General features: G+C 47.4%; 1 protein-coding gene across 3 annotated transcripts; it reads left to right on the top strand.

The window, feature by feature from the left end:
• Nucleotides 1-1,406: 1,406 nt before the first annotated feature.
• Nucleotides 1,407-13,550, top strand: RHNO1 (RAD9-HUS1-RAD1 interacting nuclear orphan 1). 3 transcript variants are annotated; one of them, XM_063111584.1, is made up of 3 exons: nt 1,407-1,473; nt 7,605-7,856; nt 12,141-13,550. In XM_063111584.1, the coding sequence occupies exons 2-3, from the start codon at nt 7,689-7,691 to the stop codon at nt 12,696-12,698; spliced, it is 726 nt and encodes a 241-aa protein (XP_062967654.1). In that variant the 5' UTR covers nt 1,407-1,473; nt 7,605-7,688; the 3' UTR covers nt 12,699-13,550. The 3 variants fall into 3 exon arrangements, with proteins under 3 accessions (XP_062967654.1, XP_062967663.1, XP_062967644.1); XM_063111593.1 differs by lacking the exon at nt 1,407-1,473 and adding an exon at nt 1,527-2,387; XM_063111574.1 differs by lacking the exon at nt 1,407-1,473 and adding an exon at nt 1,527-2,397.
• The last annotated feature ends 13,079 nt before the right edge of the window (nt 13,551-26,629 follow it).

The raw sequence follows: 26,629 nt of genomic DNA, 5'->3' as shown, positions 1-26,629 counted from the left end.
TTCTTTCACAATTTGCAAAATATTTATATAGTGATATTTTAGAACTTGCCATGTACTTACAAATACTTTAACTTTGTAATCATATATTTTTTCCTTTATTTTTCCTTTTCTAAGCGTATTTTGGTACTTAACTTTTCTTCCAGAACCAAGACTATCTCCCCTTCTCCTGACTGCTAGAATATGCTATCATCAATATGCTAAGGTGGTTTTGAAATGCTGAGAAAGTAGTCTTTAAAAAAAAAAAAAATGCTTTGTTGATTTTAATAGATATATGGAATACTCTGCCTTTAAGTGAAATTGTATAATTCTATTTTGAGGTAAGTTGAGAGATAGAGGAACTGGTTGTCTCTTTTTTAGGATGCCTGCTATCTCCCCCAAAACGATTGCACTCTTGGCATTTGCCATCTGCTTAGGGTTCACAGGACCTTCCTGCCCTACCGCCTCCCATCCTTTGTATCTACCCTACCTTCAAATCTCAGTTTTACTTCTGTCTCATATCTCTCCAGGCCTCCCTCCCTAACCCCATCAATCGGTAGATACTATTCCTCTTTTCCACAGGATATCTAAGAATTTTCTTTTCTACTTCCTGACCAGCCTCTTCCTTTTATTGCTAACACTTTCTAGCTGGGGAGGCTTCCAGAGTGACTCCTCTGACCCCACCCCCAACCCGAGCAGGGAAACCTTGCTACATTCTCAAGAATCAGGAGAAGGGCCCTGCAAAAGGGTAAGGTGGAGGCAGGGTTGTCTAGTGGTGAGAACGCCTGACAGCCAGGGAGGGTGTGTGCGGGCTGGTCTCTGACTCAATGCAGAACATGCTCAGTCTTCATGCCAGCCACAGTCCGCGCTAAGAAAGTGGGCCGCCCCAGCCGTCCCGAGGCTGTGGGCAGGAGGCAGAGGGCACACTTCCACAGAAGGCCAAGGGGCGCTTTGAGAAAGCAGTGAGAAGGCCAAGACCAGGAGATTGGATGCAGAAAAAAAAAAAAAAAATTGCACCCGCGCCGAGCCCTCCTTCCCTTTGCGGCCCCGAACCTCGGCCCGTGTCCCGCGCCCTGCTGCTGGCCGCCCTGCTGCTGGCCGCCCTGGCCTCCGCGCCGGGACGACTTGCCCCCGCCTCTGCTCGGTCCCTGCGCCCCGCTCACCTCCAGACGAGCCGCCGCCGCCGGGCTGTCCGGCCTCCTCCAACCTGCCGGCCGAGCCAGGGTCCCGGGCAGGGACTCGCGCCGGGCCGGCCGGGTCCCCGGCGGTGCGGGAGGGGCGGGATCCCCGGGGGATCCCGGGAGGGCGGGGGTCCCGGGCCGGGGCCGGGGGTGGGGTCGGGCACCGGAGCTTTCAGTTTGTTCCGCTGTTTGAAATTGGCGCCGGCGGAGCGTTGCGGTCACGTGACGGGGCGTCGCCAATCGGCGCCGGCCTTGTCTCGACGTTCCGGCTCGGACGCCCGGCGCCGGACAGCAGCGGCGGCCGCGCTGGCGGCGGGTAAGGCGGCCGCGCTGGCTCGTGGGGGACTGGACCGTGGGACCGGGGAGGAGCCGAGGGGAGCCCGCGGCCGGGGCGGCTGAGCGGAGGGACGGCTTGGGGACGCGGCGCCGGCCGGAACCCGCTCCCCCCGGCCGCCGTCCCATCCCCCAGCCCCGTCGTCCCAGGCGACACTCCCCGCCGCCTCAGGATTCTCTTACGGTCTTCGAGGGCTCTCAGGAGGCTTGTCCCCGGGGGAGGCTGCACTCCACTCACCTCCGACTAGCGACCTCTAGGCCCCCGCCGGGACTCGCAGGGCTGCGTGCGGTTTTGCTCAGGTTTCTCCCGTCTCGAACTAAAAGGGCTCACGCTGTAAACCCCGCCTCGGCTCTAGACCTCCGAGCGCCGGCCCGTCGGGGCCCCACACGCCGGGCCAAGCCTTCGGACCGGGCAGATCGCAGAGCTCCGTTTAGTCACCTGTCCGCGCGTCCCTGCCGCCCGAGCAAGCGGCCTGGCGGGGCGGGCATCGAGGTTTTCCGGCAATCAAATAAACAGATAGTGACAGATTAGAGTGTTTACGATAAGGAGGTCTTGACTTAGGTGGGACAGGAAAGGTTTTCCTGATGGGCTGAAGCTTGGTGAGATCAGATTCCGTTGACCCAGAAGGGTTCGGATCCCCCGTACCAGCCGCCAAAAACGAAAACAAAAAATACAAAGAAGGGAGGGAAACGCTCCAAGCAGAGGGAATAGTGTGTGCAAAGGCCGCGTGGCAGGAGGAAACGTGATGAGTACAAAGGCTGGAGACTGAGGAGTGCGAGCAGAGACACCTGAATGGAGTGTGGTGGCAGCTGAAGCTGGAGCCAGACGAAGCCGGCTTTAGTTGAACTGAACTTACCCAGGAACTAAAGGAAGCCAATCAAACATCTTAAGCTCAAGTGAGTCAAGGTCAGATTTGCATTTCTAAAAGGTCGCTCTGCAGGGGGTGCCAGAGTGGATTAGGGTAGACCAGTTAGGCTATTGCAATACTCCAGGCGGGGAGAGAAAGGGACAGAGGGAGGGAGAAAGAGACATGGAAGACCTGTATAAAAGGCAAAATTGACAGAGCTTGATTTGGGGTTGGAGGGGAGAGGGGAAAGGGAAGTGTCAGGGTTTTTGGCTGCATAACTGGATGAATGATGATGCCATTCCCTGACCAAGGTCCCAGGAAGATAATCACCTTGTTGTGTGCTCGGGGAGTGATCATGAGTTCAGTTTAAACGCACTGAGTTGGAGGTGTCTTTGAGACGTCTAGTTGATGTCAAGTGGGCAGCGGGATGTATAGGTCCTGGGCTTAGAGAATTCTAAGATGAATATATTAATACTGAAGCCATCTATTTCCAGGTGGTTATTGAAATGTGAGCAGATGAGATTGCTTAATACAAGTTTATAGAGTGAGAATAGCTCCAAAGCACAGGTGGAGGGGAGTGTAAGAACCCAAATGCCCCAAGGGATAACACCGAGGAATGTAAGAACCCAAATGCCCCAAGGGATCACACCCTGATCACATAAGTCCTTCTCGGCTACACCCCATCATGGCGCTGGTTGCCCTCTAAGTAGGGATTGTATTTTAAGCCAATCAGCCTTCCCTAGAAGCCCTATATATATATGTGTGTGCCGCCTAATAAACGAGCTCTCTCCGGTGGATCGTCACCTGGTGTCAACTCGTCCTTTCAGGGAGGGCCTTAGCAGAATGGACTCATCTCTACCTAGAGCAGAAAGAGGATGGATGCAGATATACATAGGTTCATATGTTTGATTTCTAGAAAATGAGAGTATTTCCTTTGTGTCTTCTGTATTCTTTGTCAAGTAGGAAGTAAAGCCATTTATTGAGAGAAAAGGGTGTTCTGAAGTTTTAAGAAAGTGGGAGAGTTCTAAATTAATCTTTGTGGAGAATGAGTTGATCAAGGAAACAGGACTGCTGAGGCTGGTTACTTTCAGCAAGTCATGATTTTCAACACTTCTCACTGTAGTCTCTGCTACCATGGTCATATCTCCACTGGACTCCTGCAGTAACCTTCTGACTGGGTTCCCTGCTTCCTTTCTCCATCCCCTCTTCTCCCCAACCCAACTTATCTCACAAAGTGCCTAGAATCGTGTTTTACAAGTATAGATCAGATTGTGTTACTTCTCTGTCCAGAACCTTTCAGTGGCTTCTTATCACACTAAGATTAAATCCAGAATCCATAACCTTGCTTATAAAGCCCTGTGTCAACGTGAACTGCTACTTGCCTTTCTGCTACTTCATCTCCTACCACTTACCAGTTGAGCCACCCTGACCTTACTGTTTCATGAACAAGTCAGACATATTCCCACCTTGGGGTCTTTGCACTTAACTGTTCTCTCAGCCTGGAATATTCTTCGCTCCCATCTTCCCATCACTTGCTTATTCTTTCTTCATTCAGGTCTTTGCTCAAATATGAGTTCTTCAGATAGGACTTCCCTGACAGCCCTGTCTAAAACAGCACTCAGCTCAACTCCTTCTTCTGTTTGATTTTTCTCCATGTGGTAGGCACTCGGTAAATGTTTGTCAAATAAATGAATGAATGAACAAATGCATGTATTCATTACCTGAGTTCTCCCTAAAATGTTAGTTCCTTGTGGATAGATACTTTGTCCTTTTTTTTCCCTTACCTGTATCTCCACTGCCTGGTCACATAAGTCAGAGTGTATTTTTTTTTTTTTTTTGGTCGTTTTTTTCTGACCGGCACTCAGCCAGTGAGTCCACCGGCCATTCCTATATAGGATCCGAACCCGCGGCGGGAGCGTCGTCGCGCTCCCAGCGCCGCACTCTACCGAGTGCGCCACGGGCTCGGCCCAGAGTGTACTATTTTTTATTGTTGGTTGAATGAATGAATCACGAATGTGTAGTGGAACCAGTCTGCTCTGTTGTATCATGCTCAGCTGCACCTCCCATTTACCAACCTACTACATTCAAACTTGCATCCCATTGGTTACTAGATTCAATGAACACTTTTTGAGATTTTTATTACTTTCTGGGTCCTGTTGACACTGCCTTTGTCTCAGTCTCCCATCTCCACTGACACACCCAGGTTCAGGTGCCCATCACTTCTCACTTAAATGACACCTAACTAGTCTCCCTACCTCCAGAATACTTGTTCTCTCCTTTCATACTATTGCAAGGATGATCTGTTTAAAAGACACAAAACAATTATGACATTTATGAAACAAGTGAAAATTTGAACACTGGCTGCATATGTGATAATATTAAGGAATATATGTGTGTGTGTAAATATTTAACTTACTTAGTTGTATTAAAAGGCATTATAGGGCCGGCCTGTGGCTCACTCGGGAGAGTGTGGTGCTGATAACACCAAGGCCACGGGTTCGGATCCCATATAGGGATGGCCGGTTGCTCACTGGGTGAGGGTGGTGCTGACAACACCAAGTCAAGGGTTAAGATCCCCTTACCGGTCATCTTAAAAAAAAAAAAAAAAAAAAAAAGGGAATTATATAATGACTGAGAATACATTTTCTTTGAAATAATCCAGGGGTAAGGGAAGAGGATAGGGGTGTGGATGGGTCAGGATTGGCCAGAATTGAACATGGGTTGATGGTTGTTGCAGCTTGTGTGATGGGTACATTGGACCCATTATATTATTGAGCCTAGTTTTGTGTATATTTGAAATTATTTGGGATGAAAAAAAAAAGCCAAGTATGATCACATCCTTCTGCTTAAAAATCTTCATTGACTTCTCAGGCTAAAGTCCAAACTGATATGGCCTCACTTGGTTTTTATTTATTTATTTATTTTAAAATTTATTTTATTTGTTGAATCAAAATTGATTATACATATTTTGGGGGGTTCAACATTGAGATATGTTGATCAAATCAATACTACTAGCATATATATTGTTACAAATAATAATTATTCTTTATGCCCCTTGTCCAATCTCTCCCTATCCCCCACTCCCTCCCCTCTCCCCCCTCTAATTACCCTAGATTTCTTCTCTCCTTCTGAAAGAATAATGGTTATTTGTTGCCTAGATGATCTGTCCAATGCTGAGAGGTGTGATCAGGTCCCCCAATATTATCATAGAGCAGATGCTCTGAAATGGCCTTTGTAGAGAGAGACATCCTCTTTTTTTCTTTATCTCTGCTGGTGACTCTCCTTGTGTCAGTGCACTCCAGTGGTTGGCAGACCATCAGCATGGTGGTTGTGGCGTCTAGCTGATTTCGCTGCAGACATGGTTATTGTGGTGGCTGTGATGGGCCACCCATATGGAGGTGAGATGTTTTTGGCATGCTCCTTGGTGCTGGCGGTGTGCCTGGTTGTGGGGTGTGCCTGGTCCCTTTCTCTATGCCTTGGGTCACTGGGCAGGCCCCAAGGCACTGGTGTGGTATGCCTGGTTGTAGGAGGGAAGTCAGGTCCCTTTCTTCATGCCTCAGGTCCCTGGTGAGTCCCAAGGTGCTGGCGGTGTGCCTGGATGTGGGAGTGGGCCCAGTCACCTTCTCAATGCCTCGGGTCTCTGGGTGGGTCCTGAAGCGCTGGCACAGTGTGCCTGGTTGTGGGAGGGGGGTCTAGTCCCCTTGTCCATGCCTCGGTTCCCTGGGCAGGCCCCGAGGCACTGGCATGGTGTGCCTGGATGTGGGAGTGGGGTCGGGTCCCTGGCTCCAAGCCTCCGGTTCCCAGGCAGGTTCCCACACCCCAAGGTGTGCCTGGGCCAGAACTATGTTTTTGTCCTTTGCTTATTGCTAAAATGGGGAACTTCCTGTGGGAACAAGTACTTGAGCTGTGTGGTTGAGTTAAATTGCTGCATTGCTGCTGTTTCTCTAGGGAAGGCTTTTTGTGTAGCTCAGTGTTTAATGGTTGACCTTATAGGTATTTCCGGCTCTCCAGAGACCCGGTAGATCTGTGTTGTGTGGAAACGCTGATCTGGGCCTGAGTTTTTGCATCAAACTGCACCCCATGCAATTCCGCATTCCCAACCAGTCTCCTGTGCATGGTTCTGTGCTGATTGGGGGGTAGATCGGCTGTTCTTACTATGCTCCAGTGTTCTCCTGGTGGGCCCGTCTCCCCCACCACCTGTGCTCCAAACACTTCCCATGGGACGGGCCCTGCACCAGTCCCTTGCGATGACTCACCGGCCTCTGAGTGGCTCCCTTTTTTCAGTTGTTCTGGCTCCTCGCTCCTGCGTGGGTCCATGGGAACCCTGTTAGTGGTCTTGGTGTCCTGGGGGGCTGGCAAGGCCCTCTTCTCCTCTGCCACCTCCAAGTAACTCCATCCAAAAGGCACACTTGTGGCTTCTGCCAGTTCCTGCTCCATGTGCTCAGCAGCTCCAGGCTAATAGCAGCCGCAGCCTGAAACACTCAGAGCAGTTTTTTCTTTCTCTCATCGTGGCTTCTCTCCCTTCATGAACTCTGTAGGTCTCTCCTCTTCCCCTGAGCTCTAGTGGCCCCAGCTTGGCTGATGTTACATTTTTATAGTTGTAAATTGGTTGATTTGTGGGAGAGAGTGACGCTGGGAACCATGTATTCCGCCACCTTGACTGGAATTCTCCTCACATGGTTTTTCTGACCTGACCCTGACACCATGTCCAGCCCCAACTTTTGTCATTCATCTTTTCATACTCTGTGTCTAGCTACATTGAGTTTTCCCTGATTTCACAATACTCCTTCATGTTTTTGTGCCTTTGCATATGCTGTTCCTCAGGCCAGAGTGCCCTTCCTGCTTTTTTGCTTCACCTAGCCTTTCCATACCTAGGTCAGGTATGTCCCTCTCCAGCAAGCATCCCCTGAGGTGAATGGAAACATTGTATTCTCAGATTGTGTTGTAATTGTCTGTTTCCCTCCACTGGACTTTCAGCTCCTTGAAGACAAGGACCTCTATATACAAGTGTTTGGCACTCAATGTGATTGTTGAATAAATGATTATTTATCTTTAAATTCCTATCACCCAGCATGGCACTTAACTCATGCTCAGTAAATGTTTATTGAATGAATGTTGTTGAATATGAATACTGTGTTTTTGCTTGGTGGTGTAGATACAGGAAGCTGTGTTCCTCACAGCCTTGAGGTAGGGGGTGGTAGTTACGGTAGAAGAGCTAGGGAATCATCTAGATTATTTTTTCCCAGCTTTTGTTTCTTCCCTACAGGTATGGGTTGGAATTGGAGCCTATCCCCCAACCTGAAGGCAACCAGCACCATGTGGTTACTAACTGCTCCTCATTCACCTATTGATGCCTCCCAGAAAAAAACACCGCCAACGTTCCCAGAAAGCCCAGCTGCTATTCCACCAGCCACCACTGGAGGGCCCCAAACACCGCTATGGATCTCCACAGCGTCCAGTCACCCACACCCGTCTGGTGCCCAGCAAGCCCATTGACCACAGTACCATCACTTCCTGGGTAGGCCCGTGGGATTGTTACTTTGACTTCTACTCTGTCAGGCTTTTCAGAATGCTGACTGTTCTGTCCCTTGAACCAGAGCCTCCAAAGAATGAGAAGATTCGTGGGGCAGGGACAAGGAGGCAAAGTCCTCTTTCTGTCTGCATTCAGCTGTTTTCCCTGGAATCTCTTCATTTCTCAGTTCAAATTGAGGTATGCGTAAGACGCAATTGTAGTCGTCCCCCCGCATTCCTCTGAAGGAGTTCAGTGTAAAAGTTTCACTGCCCAGGAGCTGGATGAGAGAGCCAGGCAGATGGCAGCATGAGTAAAATATGAGATTGTTCCCTGAACTTTATGTGGGAGGGGAAGCATTTAGCTAAGTACTCTGTTTACTGCTTAATGGATTGAACCTTGAAAAAAAAAATCCACAGAAATGGCATATGACATATTTTGACAGTCTAAAAGGCCTGGGAAGAGAACATAGCTACAATGATGGGTAAGTAGTATAGCAGAAGGGCCAGACAAAAGCATAAGCTTTGCTTAGGGTTATTTAATAAATATACCTTGCTCAGGACTGCTTGGAAGAACCATAATACTTGCTTCAGGATTGTGGAAGAAATTTAAACATTAGAATCCTGTAGTGAGACTAGGAATGAGCATTTATTGAATACTCATTATGTATACAGCTTTCTATGTAAATTGCTTTCTTCATAGTCATGCATCCGTTAACAATGGAGATACACATTTCTTTTTTTCTATTTTTTAAAAAAATTTATCTTATTTATTGAATCAAAATCAATTATATATATTTTTGGGGTTGAACATTGAGATATGTTGATCAAATCAATATTACTAGCATATATATTGTTACAAATCATAATTATTCTTTATGCCCCTTGTCCAACCTCTCCCCTTCCAGCATTCCCTCCCCGCTCTAATTGCCGTAGATTTCTTCTCTCCTTCTGAATACTCTGTTAACTTATTGCCTAGATGATCTGACCAATGCTGAGAGATGTGATCAGGTCCCCCAATATTATCATAGAGCACATGCTTCTTCTGTCACGCTGAAATGGGCTTTGTGGAAAGAGACATCCTCTTCTTTTCTTTGTCTCTGCTGGTGACTCTTCTTGTGTGAATGCACTCCAGTGGTTGGAGGACTATCTGCGTGGTGGCTACGGCATCTAGCTCCTTTTGCAGCAGCCATGGTTATTGTGGTGGCTGTGGTGTGGTGGCTGTGGTGGGCCACCCACGTGGAGGTGCTGTTTTGAGCATGTTCCTTGGCACTGGCGGTATGCCTGGTTGTGGGGTGTGTTTGGTCCCCTTCTCCATGCCTTTGGTCTCTGGGCAGGCCCCAAGGCTCTGGCACCATGTGCCTGGTTGTGGGAGAGGGGTCTAGTACCCTTCTCCATGTCCCAGGTCCCTGGGCTGGCCCCAAGGTACTGGCGCAGTGTGCCTGGTTGTGGGAGGAGGGTCCGGTCCCGTTCTCCATGCCTTGGGTACCCAGGTGGGCCCTGAGGTGCTGGCATTTTGTGCCTGGTATGGGAGGAGGGTCCAGGCCCCTTCTGCATGCCTCTGGGCTGGGTGGGCCCCGAGGTGCTCGCACAGTGTCCCTGGTTGTGGGAGAGAGGTCCAGTCCCCTTCTCCTTGCCTCGGGTCCCTGGGTGGGCCCTAATGTACTGACATGGTGTGCCTTGTTGTGGGAGGAGGGTCTGGTTCCTGGCTCCATGCCTCGGATCACTGGGTGGGACCCAAGGCGCTGGCTTGGTGTGCATGGTTGTGGGAGGGAGGTCTGGTCCCCTTCTCTATGCCCTGGGTCCCTGGGTGGGCTCTGAGGTGCTGGCATGGTTGTGGGAGGGTGGTCCAGTCCCCTTCTCCATGTCCCGGGACCGTGGGTGGGCCCCAAGGCGCTGGCTTGGTGTGCTTGGTTGTGGGAGAGAGGTCCAGTTCCCTTATCCATGCCTCAGGTCCCCGGGCAGGCCTTGAGGCACTGGTGTAGTGTGCCTGGTTGTGGGAGAGAGGTCCGGTCCCCTTCTCCATGCCCCGGGCCCCTGGGTGGGCTCTGAGGTGCTGGCATGTTGTGCCTGGTTGTGAGAGGGTGGTCTGGTCCCCGACTCCATACCCCGGGTCCCTGGGTGGGCCCCAAGGCGCTGTCTCCGTGTGCCTGGTTGCGGGAGGGGGGTCCAGTCCCCTTCTCCATGCTTCAGGTCCCCAGGCTGGCCCTGAGGCACTGGTGCAGTTTGCTTGGAAGTGGGAGTGTAGTCTGGTCCCCATATCCGAGCCTCTGGTTCCCAGGCAGGCCCCAAGGTGCTAGTGGTGTGCCTGGGCTGGAACTAGTTTTTTGTCCTTTGCTTACTTCTGACATGGGGGGAACTTCCTGTGGGAACAAGTACTTGAGCTGTGTGGTTGAGCTAAATTGCTGCTTTGCTGCTGTTTCCCTAGGGAAGACTTTTTGTACAGCTCAGAGTTTAATGGCTGATCTTATAGGTACTTCTGGCTCTCCAGAGACCCGGTAGATCTGTGTTCTGTAGAATCTCTGATCTGGGCCTGAGTTTTTTCATCAAACTGCACCCCATGCAATTCTGCATTCCTGACCAGTCTCCTCTGAGTGTTCCTGTGCTGATTGGGGGGCGGATTGGCTGTCCTTGCTGTGTCCCAGTGTTCTCCCAGTGGGCCTATCTCCCCCACCACCTGTGCTCCAAACACTTCCCATGGGACGGACCCTGCGCCAGTCCCTTGAGATGACTCACCAGCCTCTGAATGGCTCCCTTTTTTCAGTTGTTCTGGCTCCTCGCTCCTGTGGGGGTCTATGGGAACCCTATTAGTGGTCTTGCTGTCCTGGGGGCCTCCCTCTTCTCTCTTGCTGCCTCCAAGTAACTCCATCTGAAGCGCACAGCTGCGGCTTCTGCCGGCTCCTGCTCCATGTGCTCAGCAGCTCCAGCCTTAAAGCAGCTGTGGCCCAAAATGCTCAGAGCAGCTTTTTCTTTCTCTCATCGTAGTTTCTTCCATCTTCATGAACTCCGTAGCTCTCTTCTCCTTCTCCCCTGAGCTCCAGTGCCATGGCTTGGCTGATGTTACATTTTTATTATTTATTTTATTTTTTTAAAAGATGACTGGTAAGGGGATCTTAACCCTTGGCTTGGTGTTGTCAGCACCACACTCACCCAGTGAGCTAACCAGCCATCCCTATATGGGATCCGAACCCATGGCCTTGGTGTTATCAGCACCGCACTCTCCTGAGTGAGCCACGGGCCGGCCCAAGATGTTACATTTTTATAGTTGTAAATTTGGATGATTTGTGGGAGAGAGTGATGCTGCAGACTGTCTATTCCTGGAGATACACATTTCTGAGAAATGTGCAGTGAGGCAATTTCATCATTGTGTGAACATCATAGAGTATACTTAAACAAAGCTAGATGGTGCGGCCTACTACACACCCTACTACTCACCTAGGCTATATGGTACTGCCTGTGGCTCCTAGGCTACAAACCTGTACGGCATGTTACTGTACTGAATACCATAGGTAACTGTAACACAATGGTATGTATTTGTGTATCTGAACATATCTAAACATAGAAAAGATACAGTAAAAATATGGTATAAAAGATAAAAAATGGTGCACCTGGAAAGGGTACTTACATTCATGGAGCTTGCAGGACTGGATGTTGCTCTGAGTGAGTCAGTGAGTGAGTGGTGAGTGAATGTGAATGTGCTACTGTTGACTTTTAAAACACTTTGCAATTAGGCTACACTAAATTTATGAGAAAATAAATTGCACTACAACGTCATAAGGCAATAGGAAATTATCTGCTCCATCACAATCTATGGGACCACCGTCATATGTACAGTCCATCCTCGACCGAAATGTTATGTGGTGCATGACTGTACGTGATCTCACTCCCTATTCTTGCAGTCAGCTATTCATTATTTACTGAGGGACTTCTTTGTGCCAGGCACTCTGCGAGGTGCTGGGGGTCAATGTGAACTAGACTGCTGGTCCCTGACCTCATGACGTTTATAGACAGTTATACAAGTGGCAGCCAGCCATATGGCATGAGGAACGGAGAGGCATTGTCCCCTTTCTTACACATGAAGAAACTGAAAGCCAGAAACATGGAATAAGTTGCTTAAAGCTCATATCCCTTTCATTATTATCCCATTAGACAGCTATTTTTGTTTTGTGTCCATTACTATAGTGGGCCCCCATTAGCATTCTGGTTATTGGATATAAGTTTCCTCTCTTAGCTTAGTGCTTGGTAGTTGGCTCGCCTCACTTTTTTTTTTTTTTTTTTTTTCCCTTTTCCTTAGGTAACTCCTCAGTTTGACACAACAGCAGAAAACTGGCTTCCAGCCCACAAGAAACATCATCACCGAGACCAAGCAAGATGTTCGAGTAGAAAATCTACCACCTCCAAGTTTCCATATCTAACCTTTGAGATTCCACAATCTTCTTCCAGTTCAGAGACATTGGATATCCCCTTAATCAGGGAATGCCCCAATCAATCAGAAAAGGATGTTTCCAGAAGGCCCTTAGTTCCAATGCTCAGTCCCCAAAGCTGTGGGGAACTGTCAGCACACACACTTCAGAACTTACCTTGTGTGTTCATTCCACCTGACATTCAGACCCCAGAATCATCTTCTGTAAAGGAAAAACCCATTCCCCTAGATCAGAGGGAAAACATCCTTTCAGGCTGCTCCCTTCACATTAGCACTCCCAACAGCCCAAATCCTGGGCCTATTCTGGTTAAAGACACCCCCGAGGAGAATTATGGGATGAAGGTCACATGGAGGAGACGTCGGCACATGTTTGCTTACCTCAGGGAGAGAGGGAAGCTGAGCAGAAGCCAGTTCCTTGTGAAAAACTGATGGATTTCTCAGACATCAGTCTCTCTCATCAGCACTCTCAAGAAATTGAATTGACAGCTGATTTTTATAGAGTTGCTAAAGTCACTTTTGTAGCTCTCAAGAGAGTAGATTGATAGAATAAAATGGAAATAATAGTAGAAAAAAGATATTTTAGGGGCCGGCCCGTGGCTCACTCGGGAGAGTGTGGTGCTGATAACACCAAGTCAAGGGTTAACATCCCCTTACTGGTCATCTTTAAAAAAAAAAAAAAGAAAATTTTAACGAGAGCCTAGAGTCGTAAGGAAATTCAGTTCCCAGATTTGCTTTTTAAGATACCTTGTATCATAAACAGTTTAGTGTCACGAACTATTCACTCCATATTTTTCCTGTATTAACTATTTAAAAATTTAAAATATCTTGTAGTAATTGTTTAAAATGTATGTAAATTGTTGCAGAAAGTTTTTAGAGAATCCTGCTTCTGTCCGTGATGCAGCAATATTGTCCTATTTGCCCTGTCCACAAAAGGTCTTTCTTAATTGTTTCCTTTAACCACTACTCATTAATCCTTTAATCATCTCATTCAGACTAATTCATCCCACACTTTTGAGTACCAACTCTGTCAGGCTCAATGGCAGCTTCCTCTATGACTGGATAGATGGGAAAAATTAAAGCAAACTCTGACTTTTTATGGTTGACGGCCACCTCCGCAACCTTGGTTCATCTGCTGAAAGGGCAACATGAAGAAAGGACGGCAAACCCGATTTTAGTGAATACAGTGGGATCAGAGGAGATAAAGGAGACATAGCTGAGTCACTTAGGTTTCCTTGTGTTTTCAGTTTTTGTTTCCAACTGAAGAAATCTATAAATATTGAATAGGGTGGAAAAATGTTTTTGTATAGTAATTGTTTAAACTGTATGTAAATAAACATGGAAAGTTTTCGAAGAACACTACTTCTTATTGTAATTAATGCAGGACTGTCCAGTCAGCAAAATGTCTCAGTTGTCCTTTTACTCATACAAATAGCATCTCATTCAGGGTCAGCCTGTGGCTCACTTGGGAGAGCGTGGTGCTGATAACACCAAGTCAAGGGTTAAGATCCCCTACCGGCCGGCTCCTGGCTCACTCGGGAGAATGTGGTGCTGATAACAGCAAGGCCATGGGTTCGGATCCCATATAGAGATGGCCAGTTCACTCACTTGGGAGAGCGTGGTGCTGACAATACCAAGTCAAGGGTTAAGATCCCCTTACCGGTCATCTTAAAAAAAAAAAAAAAGACAAATAGCATCTCATTCAACCCCATTCATTCAGCATTTAAGAACCTACTGTGTCAGGTCGAGTCCCAGCTCGGTCAAGCAGGGATTATGCTGCTTAATGTATAGATGGGAATTTGAAGCACGGAGTGTGAACCACATTCAGGGTCACACTGGGTGGAGGTTGGCCCAGTAAATGCAACGCCGTGTTCTAGCTTGTGCCAAGTTCCTTGTTTCCTAAAAAATTAACTCCTGGATTCAAAACCAATGTGGAAACAACTTTGGCTTTGGAATGCTGTAAAGTCAACGTGTCAGGATGTTCTGTAGGGACTCTAATGAGATGTGTACATAGCGAGGAAGGAACTGATGGTTGGGGACATGATTTATTGGACAGAAGAGTACAGATTTAGATAATGAATCTCATGGGATATGGATGTTTGAAGATGGTCCATAGGCAGTAGAGAGAGAGGCAGATGGAAAGATTCTCTGGATTCTCTCCTGTGCTTTAGGAGAGTCTGTCTGTAGGGCGCACCTAAAAGCTTGGGCTGGAGTAGGGGAGGCTGAAGGCGTTTTGTGCAGTTGAGTGCGAGGCCAGGCTATGAAAGAAAGATGAATTTTACCAGGAATGACTGCTGCAGAGGGCAGCAGTTTGGTTCCAGAAGGCCTCTGGCACCAGGGAAGGGGCCAGATCTCGAGGGAGGTGGCGGCAGAGGTCTGAAAATCCTTACACGACAGACCCCTGGACGCGCTCTGGGTGGTCTCTGGGCAGAAATAGCAGGGATGAGGGGAGCAGCTCCGTGTGTGGCAGTGGTGGGGGATGGACGGCTTCCCCCACGGACTCCCTCCGGCTGCGAGGCCCGCAAGGAGCTCCGTAGCTGACGCGAACACATCCCTCCGCCCTCGGCCCTCGGTCCTAGCTGGGCGCAGCGATCGGGGGACCAAGCTCAGGCGCTTCGCCCCCGTCCCCGCCCCCGCGCAGGCGCTTTTCGCTCCGGGCGCCTCCGCCCCTAGAAACCCTCCCGCATCGCCGGCTGGAGGCAGCAGCCAATGAGGCAGGCGCGGCCGACACGCGGACCAATGGGCGGCGGCGACAGTGCGGGGTGCGGTCGCCAGGGGCGGGGTCCGGCCGCCGGCCAGATTTGCCACTCTAGCTGCGGCGTCCGGGCTCGGGACGCGGTTGCCGCTTGCCCGGCGGCCGGCATGGAGGCGTCGCGCCACCGCCTCGGACCCCGCGCGGACAGGTCGGCGAGGGCTGCGGGCTGGCCCCCTCTTGAGCGGGGCGGAGGGCCGAGGCGACGAGGCGGAGGTCCTGTCCGGGACCCCGCGGGGAGAGGCGCGGCTCGGGAGGGAGGCCGGTGGCCGCGGGAGGCGAGCCCCGCTCCCCGCGGGGGACCCCCGTGTGAAGGGCGCGCGGCGGGAGCGGGGCTCCGCAGCCTGCGCCGTGAGCAGAGATTTTCCGTTCAGTCCCGCGTGGGAACCCTTGGAGTTGTCGTTACCAGCTCGGCCTGGCCCCGCTGGGCCTCCGCTGTCCCTTAAAACGCGTTAGCCCTCTCGGCTCGCACTGCCTGGGAGTGTCCCAGACCAGACTGGCCAGGTCTTTCCCCGACGGCTGTGGGGACGTTAGTGGTGTGCCCCATTGCCGCTGCTCTGGGCAGGCGACGCTGGATTCTAGAACGGAGTCCGAGGGCTGAAGAAGCCAGACTTCTGTCCTCCGTCTGCCTTCCAGGAGCGTCTCTTATCCGGGCCGGGCCGTCTTGTTTGAGAGTGTCGTGCCCCTGTGAGTGCTCCTCTCCCGGCCGTGACCCCTTTTCCTGCCTTCGCCAGAGGGAGACCTGGGGAAAGGAAACGACCCGAAATCTCAGCCTTTCCGCGTCTTGTTTGCCGGGTTAATGAAAAGTTAATGGGCAGCCGCGTGAAGTCACTGGCTTAAAACCAGCCACGTGGATCCCGCTTTTTATTGTGTTGCCACGGCAAATAAAGACTTGGGTGTAAGGATTTAGCCTGTTACTTAGACGGTAGATTTTTAAACAGTTGTAAGCCATTTTTAAAAATTGTCACTGAGGGGCCGACCCCGTGGCTCACTCGGGAGAGTGCGGCACCGAGGCTGCGGGTTCGGATCCTATGTAGGGATGGCCGGTGCCCTCACTGGCTGAGCGTGGTGCGGGCGACACCGAGCAGGGGGTTGCGATCCCCGTACCGGTCAGAAAAAAAGGGGAAAAAAAATTGTCACTGAGGAGGTCTTGGGGTAGAGAACACTCATTTTCCTCTTTCGTCAAGTTCTATTTGGTGATACAGCACTCAAATTTGTTCACTGTGCTTTCTTTTTTCCCCCTAGTTGAGAAAAATATCTGTATTTGCAAGTATAAATACGGAAGTGCTAGGAGAGATAAAATTAGTATTCAGCATCTCGGGGTGAATTCACACGGTACTTGTTCAGTTGTGGGCACTCCACAAATTTTAATTGAGTGAACTTAAAGCAGTGAATTTCATGGGTACCAGAAGTTTGGTATAACTATGATGTTTGAAAGGGAAAAAAAAGGAATTCACTTTGAAATTGGGATCAGGAGGCAAAATGGTTTTTAACTTATTGGACTTTAATTTAAAGGTATAATTTTGAAGTGTCTCTCCCTTCTTCTTCCCCCCAAAACCGGCTCTTTGACTTTTAAAATTGACATCAGAGGGGATGTGTAAGTCACCAAATGTTTTTCCTGCCATAGGTAATGTTAGTGCAATGCCTGTCACTGTTTAACTCATCTGTTGCCAGGAGGGTGTGAAGGTCTCTTGCTTTTTTGACTTTAGGTTTTGTCTTCAATGTTTTGTTTTTATCTACTTGTGCTTCTTAGTTTTGCTTTGTTTTTTGTTTTTGTTTTGAACCATACGTAAGATTTAATGATTTAATGTTTACTGTTTTTGATGAAATACATTGATAGAATTTTCAGTATTAATGCCTTTCTATGTGAGGATAACATCCGACTTTTTTTTTTTTTTTTTGGCATTTGTTAATTATTTTAATGGGAAAACATTTAATGTGTAATTTATGTGACATCTGACTTTTAATTTTCCTGTGATTTTTTTTTCTTTGAATTATGTGACTTTTTTACCAGGAGGCAGATTTATTGTCAGCAAAGTGGAAAAGTTATTAACGAGTAAATTTCAAATATTTTTCCTGTAGTTGAAGTATTTAGTGAAAATTGGTAACAGGATTTGAAACAACACTCAAGACCTTTCTTGCACCTAGGCGTTTTGTATGATAGATTCCCTGGAGATGATAGGGGTTGGCTAGTACTGGAACTTGAGCTCTGTCTGGCCTTTTGTTAGTGATAGAGAATCGAAGGGTGGTTCATGGTGTAGTGTGACCTTGTGACCTAGAGTCTTCTAAGAAAGTCCTGGTCTATGGTTTTGCATGTGCTGCAGTTTTTCTTTAGAAATATGAACAGTACTCATGACTCAAACAGTAGTCCTAGCCAGTCTTGTTACCTTCTCTCATTCTCTCTCTCTTTTTTTTTGAATGTTTCATCAAATCACCTAATTGTTAGCAAACAGACTTACCCAGTGCTTAAAAATACTTGGATTGACTAATACATGATTATAGTATGTTTGGTAAATATCAAAGCGACAGTGAAGACCTAATAACGGCTAACGTGCATTTATTTCTTCAATTGTGAACACTACGTAGAGACCTAGAAAGGAAAGAATAATCTCTGTAATACATTCTTTTCTTTAAGGTCCCTCTGTTCCAAGCAGGTATATTCAGACATTTTTGGGAATCGTTTTAATTTCTGGCTTCTGTTATTCTTTTCTGTGGAATCGTCCTCCCTGTATTTGTGCTCACTGAAAGAATAAGTTAATGTTTCTTCTTACCAAGAGAAAAAGAATGCTTGCATTACTCAGAGGAGGAGTTAAAGCTGCCTTGTTTCTCTGTGTTTGAGGGTTTTAGGGCTAGAAGGGGCCTTGATTCTTCCCTTAGTTCTCCTGGTGGAGAGCAGCTCCACAGTGGAATTTAGTCTTCTATCAAACTAGAATTTCCCGTAGGCTGCTTTTGCTTTATTTCCTCTGAGTCGATTCAATAGGAAAAAACTCGTATTACTAAATCTCTTCTGCCTCATTGGACATCCTTACTATTAGTAATAATGACTGCTGCAAAATTTTCCTGGCCAGATTAAAGCTTGAATCCACTTATGTCTTGAAAGAAGGCACACTGTCCACATGTTGGATCCGTGTGCTGTCTTTATTAACTTGGTAGGAATCTTGATAATGAAGATTGTCATATCTGTCCTTTTGCCTAAGATCTTCTCGGAAAACATTAGTGATTAGTATTGTGTGAGTCACCAGGATCTCTGGAAGACCACAATTCTGAAAAGGATTATCATGGTACTTTTACTATTTATAAGAATTTGCTGTTTTACCACCTAGCATTATGGTGAAGGGGAGACACTGGAAGCTTTCACTGGGTTCTAGCAGGGTGATCCTGCACAGGTTGTCTACCTCAATTTTCTCCTCCAGATATGAGGGCTTCTTTGGATTCCCTCCATGACTTATGATGAATTAATAAAATAACATATATGTTTAAACTGCACATGAAGCCAGGCCAGTTAGCTCCGTTAGAGCACTGTGTTATAACACCAAGGTAAACGGTTTGGATCCCCTTACCAGTCAGCTGCCAAAAAAGCAAAACAAACAAAGAAAAAATTAAATGCACATGGCTAAAATTTCAAAACGTACAAAATGAAATTCAGTGAAAAGTATTTCTTTTTTTCTCATTGACTCCAGGCCACCTAGTTCATTCATTGGTAGGTTTTTTAGGGGGCCTTCCAAAGATATTCTATGTGTTAAAAAATCTCAGTATTCCTTTCCCACTTTTAAAGTTTGATGATGTTGATTTTTAGGGTAATATAGTTTAATCTAAGCTCTGATATCTACTTTAATCTTTTTTTTTTTGGAATTTATTTTATTTATTGAATCAAAATCAATTATACATATTTTTTGGGTTGAACATTGAGATATGTTGATCAAATCAATATTACTAGCATATATATTGTTACAAATCATAATTATTCTTTATGCCCCTTGTCCAACCTCTCCCCTTCCCCCATTACCTCCCCCTCCCCCCTCTAATTGCCCTAGATTTCTTCTCTCCTTCTGAAAGAATAATGGTTACTCTGTTAACTTGTTGCCTAGATGATCTGTCCGATGCTGAGAGGTGTGATCAGGTCCCCCAATATTTTCATAGAGCAGATGCTTCTTCTGTCATTCTGAATGGGCTTTGTGGAAAGAGACATCCTCTTCTTTTCTTTGTCTCTGCTGGTGACTCTTCTTGTGTGAATGCACTCCAGTGGTTGGAGGACTATCTGCGTGGTGGCTGTGGCGTCCAGCCGCTTTTGCAGCAGCCATGGTTATTGTGGTGGCTATGGTGGACCACCCATGTAGAGGTGCTGTTTTTGGCATGCTCCTTGGCACTGGCAGTATGCCTGGTTGTGGGGTGTGTTTGGTCCCCTTCTCTGTGCCTCTGGTCTCTGGGCAGGCCCCAAGGCACTGGCACCATGTGCCTGGTTTTGGGAGAGGGGTCCAGTCCCCTTCTCCATGTCCTGGGTCCCTGAGTGGGCTCTGAGGTGCTGGCATGGTGTGCCTAGTTATGAGAGGGTGGTCCAATCCCCTTCTCCATGCCCCGGGACAGTGGGCGGGCCTCGAGGCGCTGGCTTGGTGTGCCTGGTTGTGGGAAAGAGGTCCAGTCCCCTTCTCCATGCCTCAGGTCCCTGGGCAGGCCCTGAGGCACTGGTGCAGTGTGCCTGGTTGTGGGAGAGAGATCCTGTCCCCTTCTCCATGCCCCAGGTCCCTGGGTGGGCTCCGAGGTGCTGGCATGTTGTGCCTGGTTGTGGGAGGGAGGTCTGGTCCCCTTCTCCATGCCTTGGGTCCCTGGGCGGATCCTGAAGCTCTGGTGCAGTGTGCCTGGTTGTGGGAAAGAGGTCCATTCCCCTTCTCCTTGCCTTGGGTCCCGGGTGGGCCCTGAAGCACTGGCGTGGTGTGCCTGGTTGTGGGAGAGAGGACCATTCCCCTTCTCCTTGCCTTGGGTCCCTGGGCAGGCCCCGAGGTGCTGGCTTGGTGTGCCTGTTTGTGGGAGAGAGGTCCAGTTACCTTCTCCATGCCTTGGGTCCCTGGTCGGGCCCTGAGGCACTGGTGCAGTTTTCCTGGTTGTGGGAGAGAGGACCATTTCCCTTCTCCTTGCCTCAGGTCCCTGGGTGGGCTCCAAGTTGCTGGCATGCTGTGCCTGGTTTTGGGAGAGAGGTCCAGTCCCTGACTCCATACCCTGGATCCCTGGGTGGGGCCCAAGGTGCTGGCATGGTGTGCCTGGTTGTGGGAATGTGGTCCAGTCCCCTTCTCCATGCTTCAGGTCCCCAGGCTGGCCCCGACGCACTGGTGCAGGTTTGCTTGGAAGTGGGAGTGGGGTCCAGTCCCCAGATCCAAGCTTCCAGTTCCCAGGCAGGCCCCAAGGTGCTGGTGGTGTGCCTGGCCCGGAACTAATTTTTTGTCCTTTGTTTCTAACATGGGAGAACTTCTGTGGGAACCAGTACTTGAGCTGTGTGGTTGTTTAAATTGTTACTTTGCTGCTGTTTCCCTAGGGAAGGCTTTTTGTGCAGCTCAGAGTTTAATAGTTAACCTTATAGGTACTTCCGGCTCTCTAGAGACCCAGTGGATCTGTGTTCTGTAGAGTCTCTGATCTGGGACTGAGTTTTTTCATCAAACTGCACCCCATGCAGTTCTGCATTCCTGACTAGTTGCCTCTGAGTGGTCCTGTGCTGATTTGGGGGAAGGTCGGCTGTCCTTGCTGTGTCCCAGTGTTCTCCTGGTGGGCACGTCTCCCCCACCGCCTGTGCTCCAAACACTTCCCATGGGACGGACCCTGCGCCAGTCCCTTGAGATGACTCACCGGCCTCTGAATGGCTCCCTTTTTTCAGTTGTTCTGGCTCCTCGCTCCTGCGTGGGTCCACAGGAACCCTGTTAGTCGTCTTGGTGTCCTGGCAGCCGCCAAGGCCCTCTTCTCCCCTGCCACCTCCAAGTAACTCCATCTGAAGGGCACAGCTGCGGCTTCTGCCGGCTCCTGCTCCATGTGCTCAGCAGCTCGAGCCTTAAAGCAGCTGCGGCCCGAAATGCTCAGAGCAGCTTTTTCTTTCTCACATCGTGGTTTCTCCCACCTTCATGAACTTTGTAGGCCTCTCCTCCTCTTCCCCTGAGCTCCAGCGGCTCCAGTTTGGCTGATGTTACATTTTTATAGTTGTAAATTTGGTTAATTTGTGGGAGAGAGTGACGCTGGGGACTATCTATTCCTCCATCTTGATTGGATCTCTAAGATGTCTTTTTAGAATATGAACTATAGTTGTGAGGTTTTTTTGTTTTTTGGGTTTTTGGGTGGGGGGTGGGGTGGCTGGTATAGGGATTGAATCCTGGACCTTGGTATCATTAGCACCATGCTTTAACCACCTGAGCTAACCAGCCAGCCCTAGTTGCAAGTTTAATTTTTTTTTTCTGTGTTGTATAGAAAATAAGACTGCAGCAAGAAAACAAGAATTATTTTTCAGACAGGCTTCTAGAAAAATAAATCATTGCTGTTTAGCGTACCAGGAAGAAACTTCAATAAATTTATAATTTACCTTTGAGTTTAGGTTTATTTATTTTTATTTTATTTTTAACATTTACTTGTGGGCCGACCCCATGGCGCACTCGGGAGAGTGCGGGCTGGGAGCGCAGCAGCGCTCCTGCCGCGGTTCGGATCCTATATAGGGATGGCCAGTACGGTGTGCTCACTGGCTGAGCGCGGAGCGGCCGGTCACAAAAAAAGACAAAAAAACCCCAAAAAACAAAACAAAACAAAACAAAAAACATTTACTTGTGCGTATTTGTGAGGTACAGTGTGTTTCTTTTTTTATGTGTGTGTCTTTTTATTGTTATTTCAATACATGCATATACTGCACAATGATTCACTTAGGGTAGATAGCATAGTTTTGTACCTGTTAATCCACCACTTCTCTTCCCCTTCTGCCCCCCTCCCATCCGGGCCTCTGGTAACCATTATTCTACTTTCTAGTTCTTTTTTTTTTTTTTTTTTTTGTCTTTTTGTGACTGGCGTACCGCGCTCAGCCAGTGAGCGCACCGGCCATCCTTACATAGGATCCGAACCCGGGGCGGGAGCACTGCTGCGCTCCCAGCGCCGCACTCTCCCGAGTGCGCCACGGGGTCGGCCCATCTACTTTCTAGTTCTATGAGAACCACTTTTTTTTTTTTTTTTTGGTTCCACATATAAGTGAGATCACGTGGTATTTGTCTTTCTGTACCTGACTTACTTCACTTAACATGATGGTTTCCAGTTCCATCCACACTGCTGCAAATGATAGGATATCATTTATTTTCATAGCTGAATAGTACTCCACTGTCCGTATATACCACAGTTTTTCTATCCATTCATCCATTGACGGGCATTTAGGTTGATTCCATCTTTTGGCTATTGTGAATAGCATTTCGATGAACATGGGAGTGCAGGTGTCTTTTTAATATATTGACTTCATTTCCTTTGTGTATATACCTAGCAGTCAGGTAGGTGGGTGGTAAGGTAGATCTATTTTAGTTGTCTGAGGAACCTCCATACTGTTTTCCACAGTGGCTGTATTAATTTACATTCCCACCAACAATGTAGGAGGATTCCCTTTTCTCTGCATCCTCACCAGCATTTGTTATTTTCTGTCTTCTTGATAATGGCCATTCTAACTTGGGTGAGATGAAATCTCACTGTGGTTTTAATTTGCATTCCCCTGATGATTAGTGATTTTTAGCACTTTTTTATGTGCTTTTTGGTCATTCGTATGTCTTCTTTTGAGATAAGTGTCTGTTCAGGTCTTTTGCCCATGTTTTACTTGGTTCGTTTGGTTTTTTGCTATTGTTTGTGACATTAGGTTTTAGAATGAAACAAGTTTAATAGAGGATTGATTTGTTTCCCTGCTGATACATAGCGTAATTTTGTTGTAATGATTTGATATGTCATGTAAACTAGGGGCAAAAGTAGTGAGGAGTGTTTTGACTGAGTAAAGTGCGTAAGCCCTGTTTTGGGGGAGTATGTATGTATGTATGTATGTATGTATGTATGTACATACGTATTTATTATTTATTTATTTATTTATTAAAGATGACCGGTAAGGGGATCTTAACCCTTGACTTGGTGTTGTCAGCACCACGCTCAGGCAGTGAGCGAACCGGCCATCCCTATATGGGATCCGAACCTGTGGCCTTGGTGTTATCAGCACCACACTCTCCCAAGTGAGCTACGGGCCGGCTCTATAAGCCCTGTTTTTAAAGAGGTAAGATCTGGCCAGATAAAATTATCAATAACATACCCTACTGAAGTTTTGGGCTAAAAAAAAAAAAAAAAAAGATCAGTAATAATGGCTTACATTTGTGTGTCCTGTGCTTTCATATACTTGATCTCATTCAAGTTTCATAACTCTGAAGAAAGCATAGCAGGTGACATTATCTTCATTTTATAGATGGGGAAATTAAGTCTCAGAAAAGTTGTGCTTGTCATGTTCTGACTTAGGGAAAAAAAAAATAGCATGGAGCTGATAACACTAAAGTCAAGGGTTTGGATCCCTGTCCCAGCCAGCTGCCAAAAAAGAGAAGAAAAGTTATGCTGTAGCTAAGATTACATGACGAATAAATTATGTAGTCAGAAGTAAGATCCAGACTTTTGACTTACAGTCTCCTCTTTTTCTCAAATATTGTCAAAGTATCTATTACAGATATTCTGGATGCCATTCGTGCATATAAATGATAACTGGAACTGATTACATTCTTACTATTTTTAGAGAGAGCAGTTGAAGAAATTAGATATTTTAACAATGTATAAATGAGAATTAATTTTATCCAAAGGAAGAGGAGTGGAAATATTTACTTGGTTTTGTTGGGTAAAAGACTGTGCTTTCATCTTTACACAAGAAAGAGAAGGAAAGTAAACAACATTCCTGAGGAGAGAAAATGTAACCCCCGGGGAAGGGGAGAGTCAGGCAAAAGGAGAATGAATCTAGGTTCTGAGAAATGCCCGCTTTTGAACCTCCGAGGAATAAGTGCATTCTTTACCTTCTGGATCAAACCGTACAACTTGACCTTTCTGTTTGGTTCAGTCAAAAGAATGCGTTTTGGGGCCGAGCCCATGGCGCACTCGGGAGAGTGCGGCGCTGGGAGCACGGCGACACTCCCGACGCTCCCGACGCGGGTTCGGATCCTATATGGGAATGGCCGGTGCACTCACTGGCTGAGTGCCGGTCACCAAAAAGACAAAAAAAAAAAAAAAAAAAAAAAAAAAAAAAAAAAAGAATGCGTTTTGCTTTTGCAGCGTGGGACGCGCAGTCTGGAGATAGGGGTTCGCTCGAGGGTGGTGTTGGAGCCGTGTGAATGCTCGAGTCGGCGCCAGCTTCCCTGCTCTTTGCCCACCTGTCCCGCGGCTTCTGCCTTCCGAGGCCTCTGCCGAACCGGCCCCTGGGGAGTGGGTGTTCGTTCCCAGCTTCCACTGAGTCAGCGCCGACCGTGGCGGTCTTTCCCGTGGAAGACAGCTGAGCCTAGATGCCAGCACGTCCCCTTAGATGAGGAGGGGAACTTCGGAAGGGATCCTTTCTGGCGGTTCTAATTTGACCTTCACGTGTCTTTTCCCAGAAGCAGTGTTTTGTTCCTGCCACACGTGGTCTCGGTGTCTCAGTCAGCAGCCGCGCACCCTTCACTGCAGGCGGCCACTTTCCGCTTCTCTTTGGCGTACCCCAGTCGCCAGCGTCGCTGCCCTGAGCTGCTCCCAAGTCACACACGGCTCCCGTGGACACGAGCGCGGCGCCCTGACCGGAGGACGGGTCACTGGGGCCACTCGATTTAAAACATAAATTGTTCCTCCCTGGAATTTCCCATTTCATAGTTTCGGACCGCAGGTAGCGGGAACTGCAGAAAGCGAAACCACGGATGAGGGGGACCACTGCAGTAAGTAGTCACGAAGTGGAACTGTACTGCAGCCAGCAAAGTGACAGCGTATTTTAACAATGTTTCAATAGCAATACAATTTTGAACTTTTGAAGATTTATTTAATACGGAGGGAATTCTAGGAATGTCTGGGTTTCTAACATTAGAAAGACTGTGCAGAAGTTTCTGTAAGGTGATAATGTCTTGGTGAAATCCTTAAAATCTTGTCAAAGGCAAGATTAAGGTAATATGTTTCTTTGTAGTTATTAAAAAAGTAATATGGAGCAAAAATCTTACATCATAGCAGTAGTTGCCATTTATTGAATGCTTACTATGGGCTGAATCGCATTTAATCCTCACCATAACTTTATGAATTAAGTGTCATTATCCTTCCTCTACAGATGTGGAAACTTGAGGCCCCATGAGGTTAAGTTGTATAAAAAACTCAGCTGTAATCATCAACCTTGCTCCTCTAAACAGGCAATGCAACCCCTTAGTCTGAACTAATATATGTTAAGCAGGGGATCAGCAGATCTTTTCTGTAAGGGTCAGATGCTAAATATTTTAGGCTTTTTAGGCTATCTGGTCTCTGTCCCAATTACTCATTTTTGCTGTTGCAGTGCAAATACAGCCATAGATAATACTTAAACAAAGGAGCGTGGCTGTGTCAATAAGTCTTTAGTTATGGACACTGAGATTTGAATTTAATATAATTTTTACGTGTCTCAAAATATTATTATTCTGATTTTTTCTAACCTTTTAAAAATGTGAAAACCATTCTTAGCTCACAGGCAGTATAAAAACAGGCAGCAGGCCAAATCTGGCCCATGGGCTGTAGTTTGCAGCCACTGTGCTAAATCACAAGATAAGAATATTTCTTCCTGGAAGATTGTAGTTGTTCTTATTATGAACATTATTATAAGAGCTTAGTGGGGGTTGTTGTATATTAAAATAGAACTAGTTACATTATGGAGTAGAATCCAGACTTTAATTTTCAAGTTGAAATTTCGGTTCTAAAGATGCATACATTGTTTTGTAGCCAATCTCTTTGGCTGTACCTCCCCCTTTCTCTCTAGTTTCATTCTGAGCATGAAATCACTCTCTTTGGCTGTTAGAGGCACTTCGATGGAAATTTTGCCTACGGTAACTGTATTAGTCCGTTTTTGTGTTGCTTATAACAGAATACCTGAAACTGGGTAATTTATAAAGAAAATAACTTTATTTGGCTCACAATTCTGGGACAGCTGCATCTGGCGTGGGCCTCAGGCTGCTTCTATTCACAGCAGAAAACGCAAGCAGCCAGCAGGTACAGGCAGATCACATGGCTAGAGGAAGCTGGGGGCGGGGTGGTGCTAGGCTCCTGTGAACAACCAGCTCTCACTGGGAACTGATAGAGCGAGAACTCACTCAGTACCCCCACCCCCAGCGAGAGCATTAATCCATTCATGAGGGATCCATCCCCATGACTCAAATAGGTCCTAACACTGCCACATTGGGGATCAGATTTCCACTTCAGTTTTGGGGGGACAACACATCCAAACTCTATCACTAACCCATATATACATCATTGTACTAATAACAGATTATTAAGTGCAAAATTAGAATTTAAAGGCTGTTTATATGCCTGTAAACTGAAAGGAAGTTATGATTGGTGATTGGTTCTATGAAATTACAAAAGTAACGCATGTGGGACATGGAACGTTTTCCTGTTCTACTAC

Source organism: Cynocephalus volans, chromosome 1 (assembly GCF_027409185.1).
Source record: "Cynocephalus volans isolate mCynVol1 chromosome 1, mCynVol1.pri, whole genome shotgun sequence".
Taxonomy (NCBI): Eukaryota; Metazoa; Chordata; class Mammalia; order Dermoptera; family Cynocephalidae; genus Cynocephalus; species Cynocephalus volans.
Note: the sequence above shows the minus strand (reverse complement) of the source record. Positions and strands in the feature narration are given on the sequence as shown.

Excerpts from the sequence above, each read along its gene's own strand:
- RHNO1 (XM_063111584.1), top strand. The coding sequence starts at position 7,689 with ATGCCTCCCAGAAAAAAACACCGCCAACGTTCCCAGAAAGCCCAGCTG. Across the intron at positions 7,857-12,140 it reads ACAGTACCATCACTTCCTGG|GTAACTCCTCAGTTTGACAC; the intron begins GTAGGCCCGTGG and ends CCTTTTCCTTAG.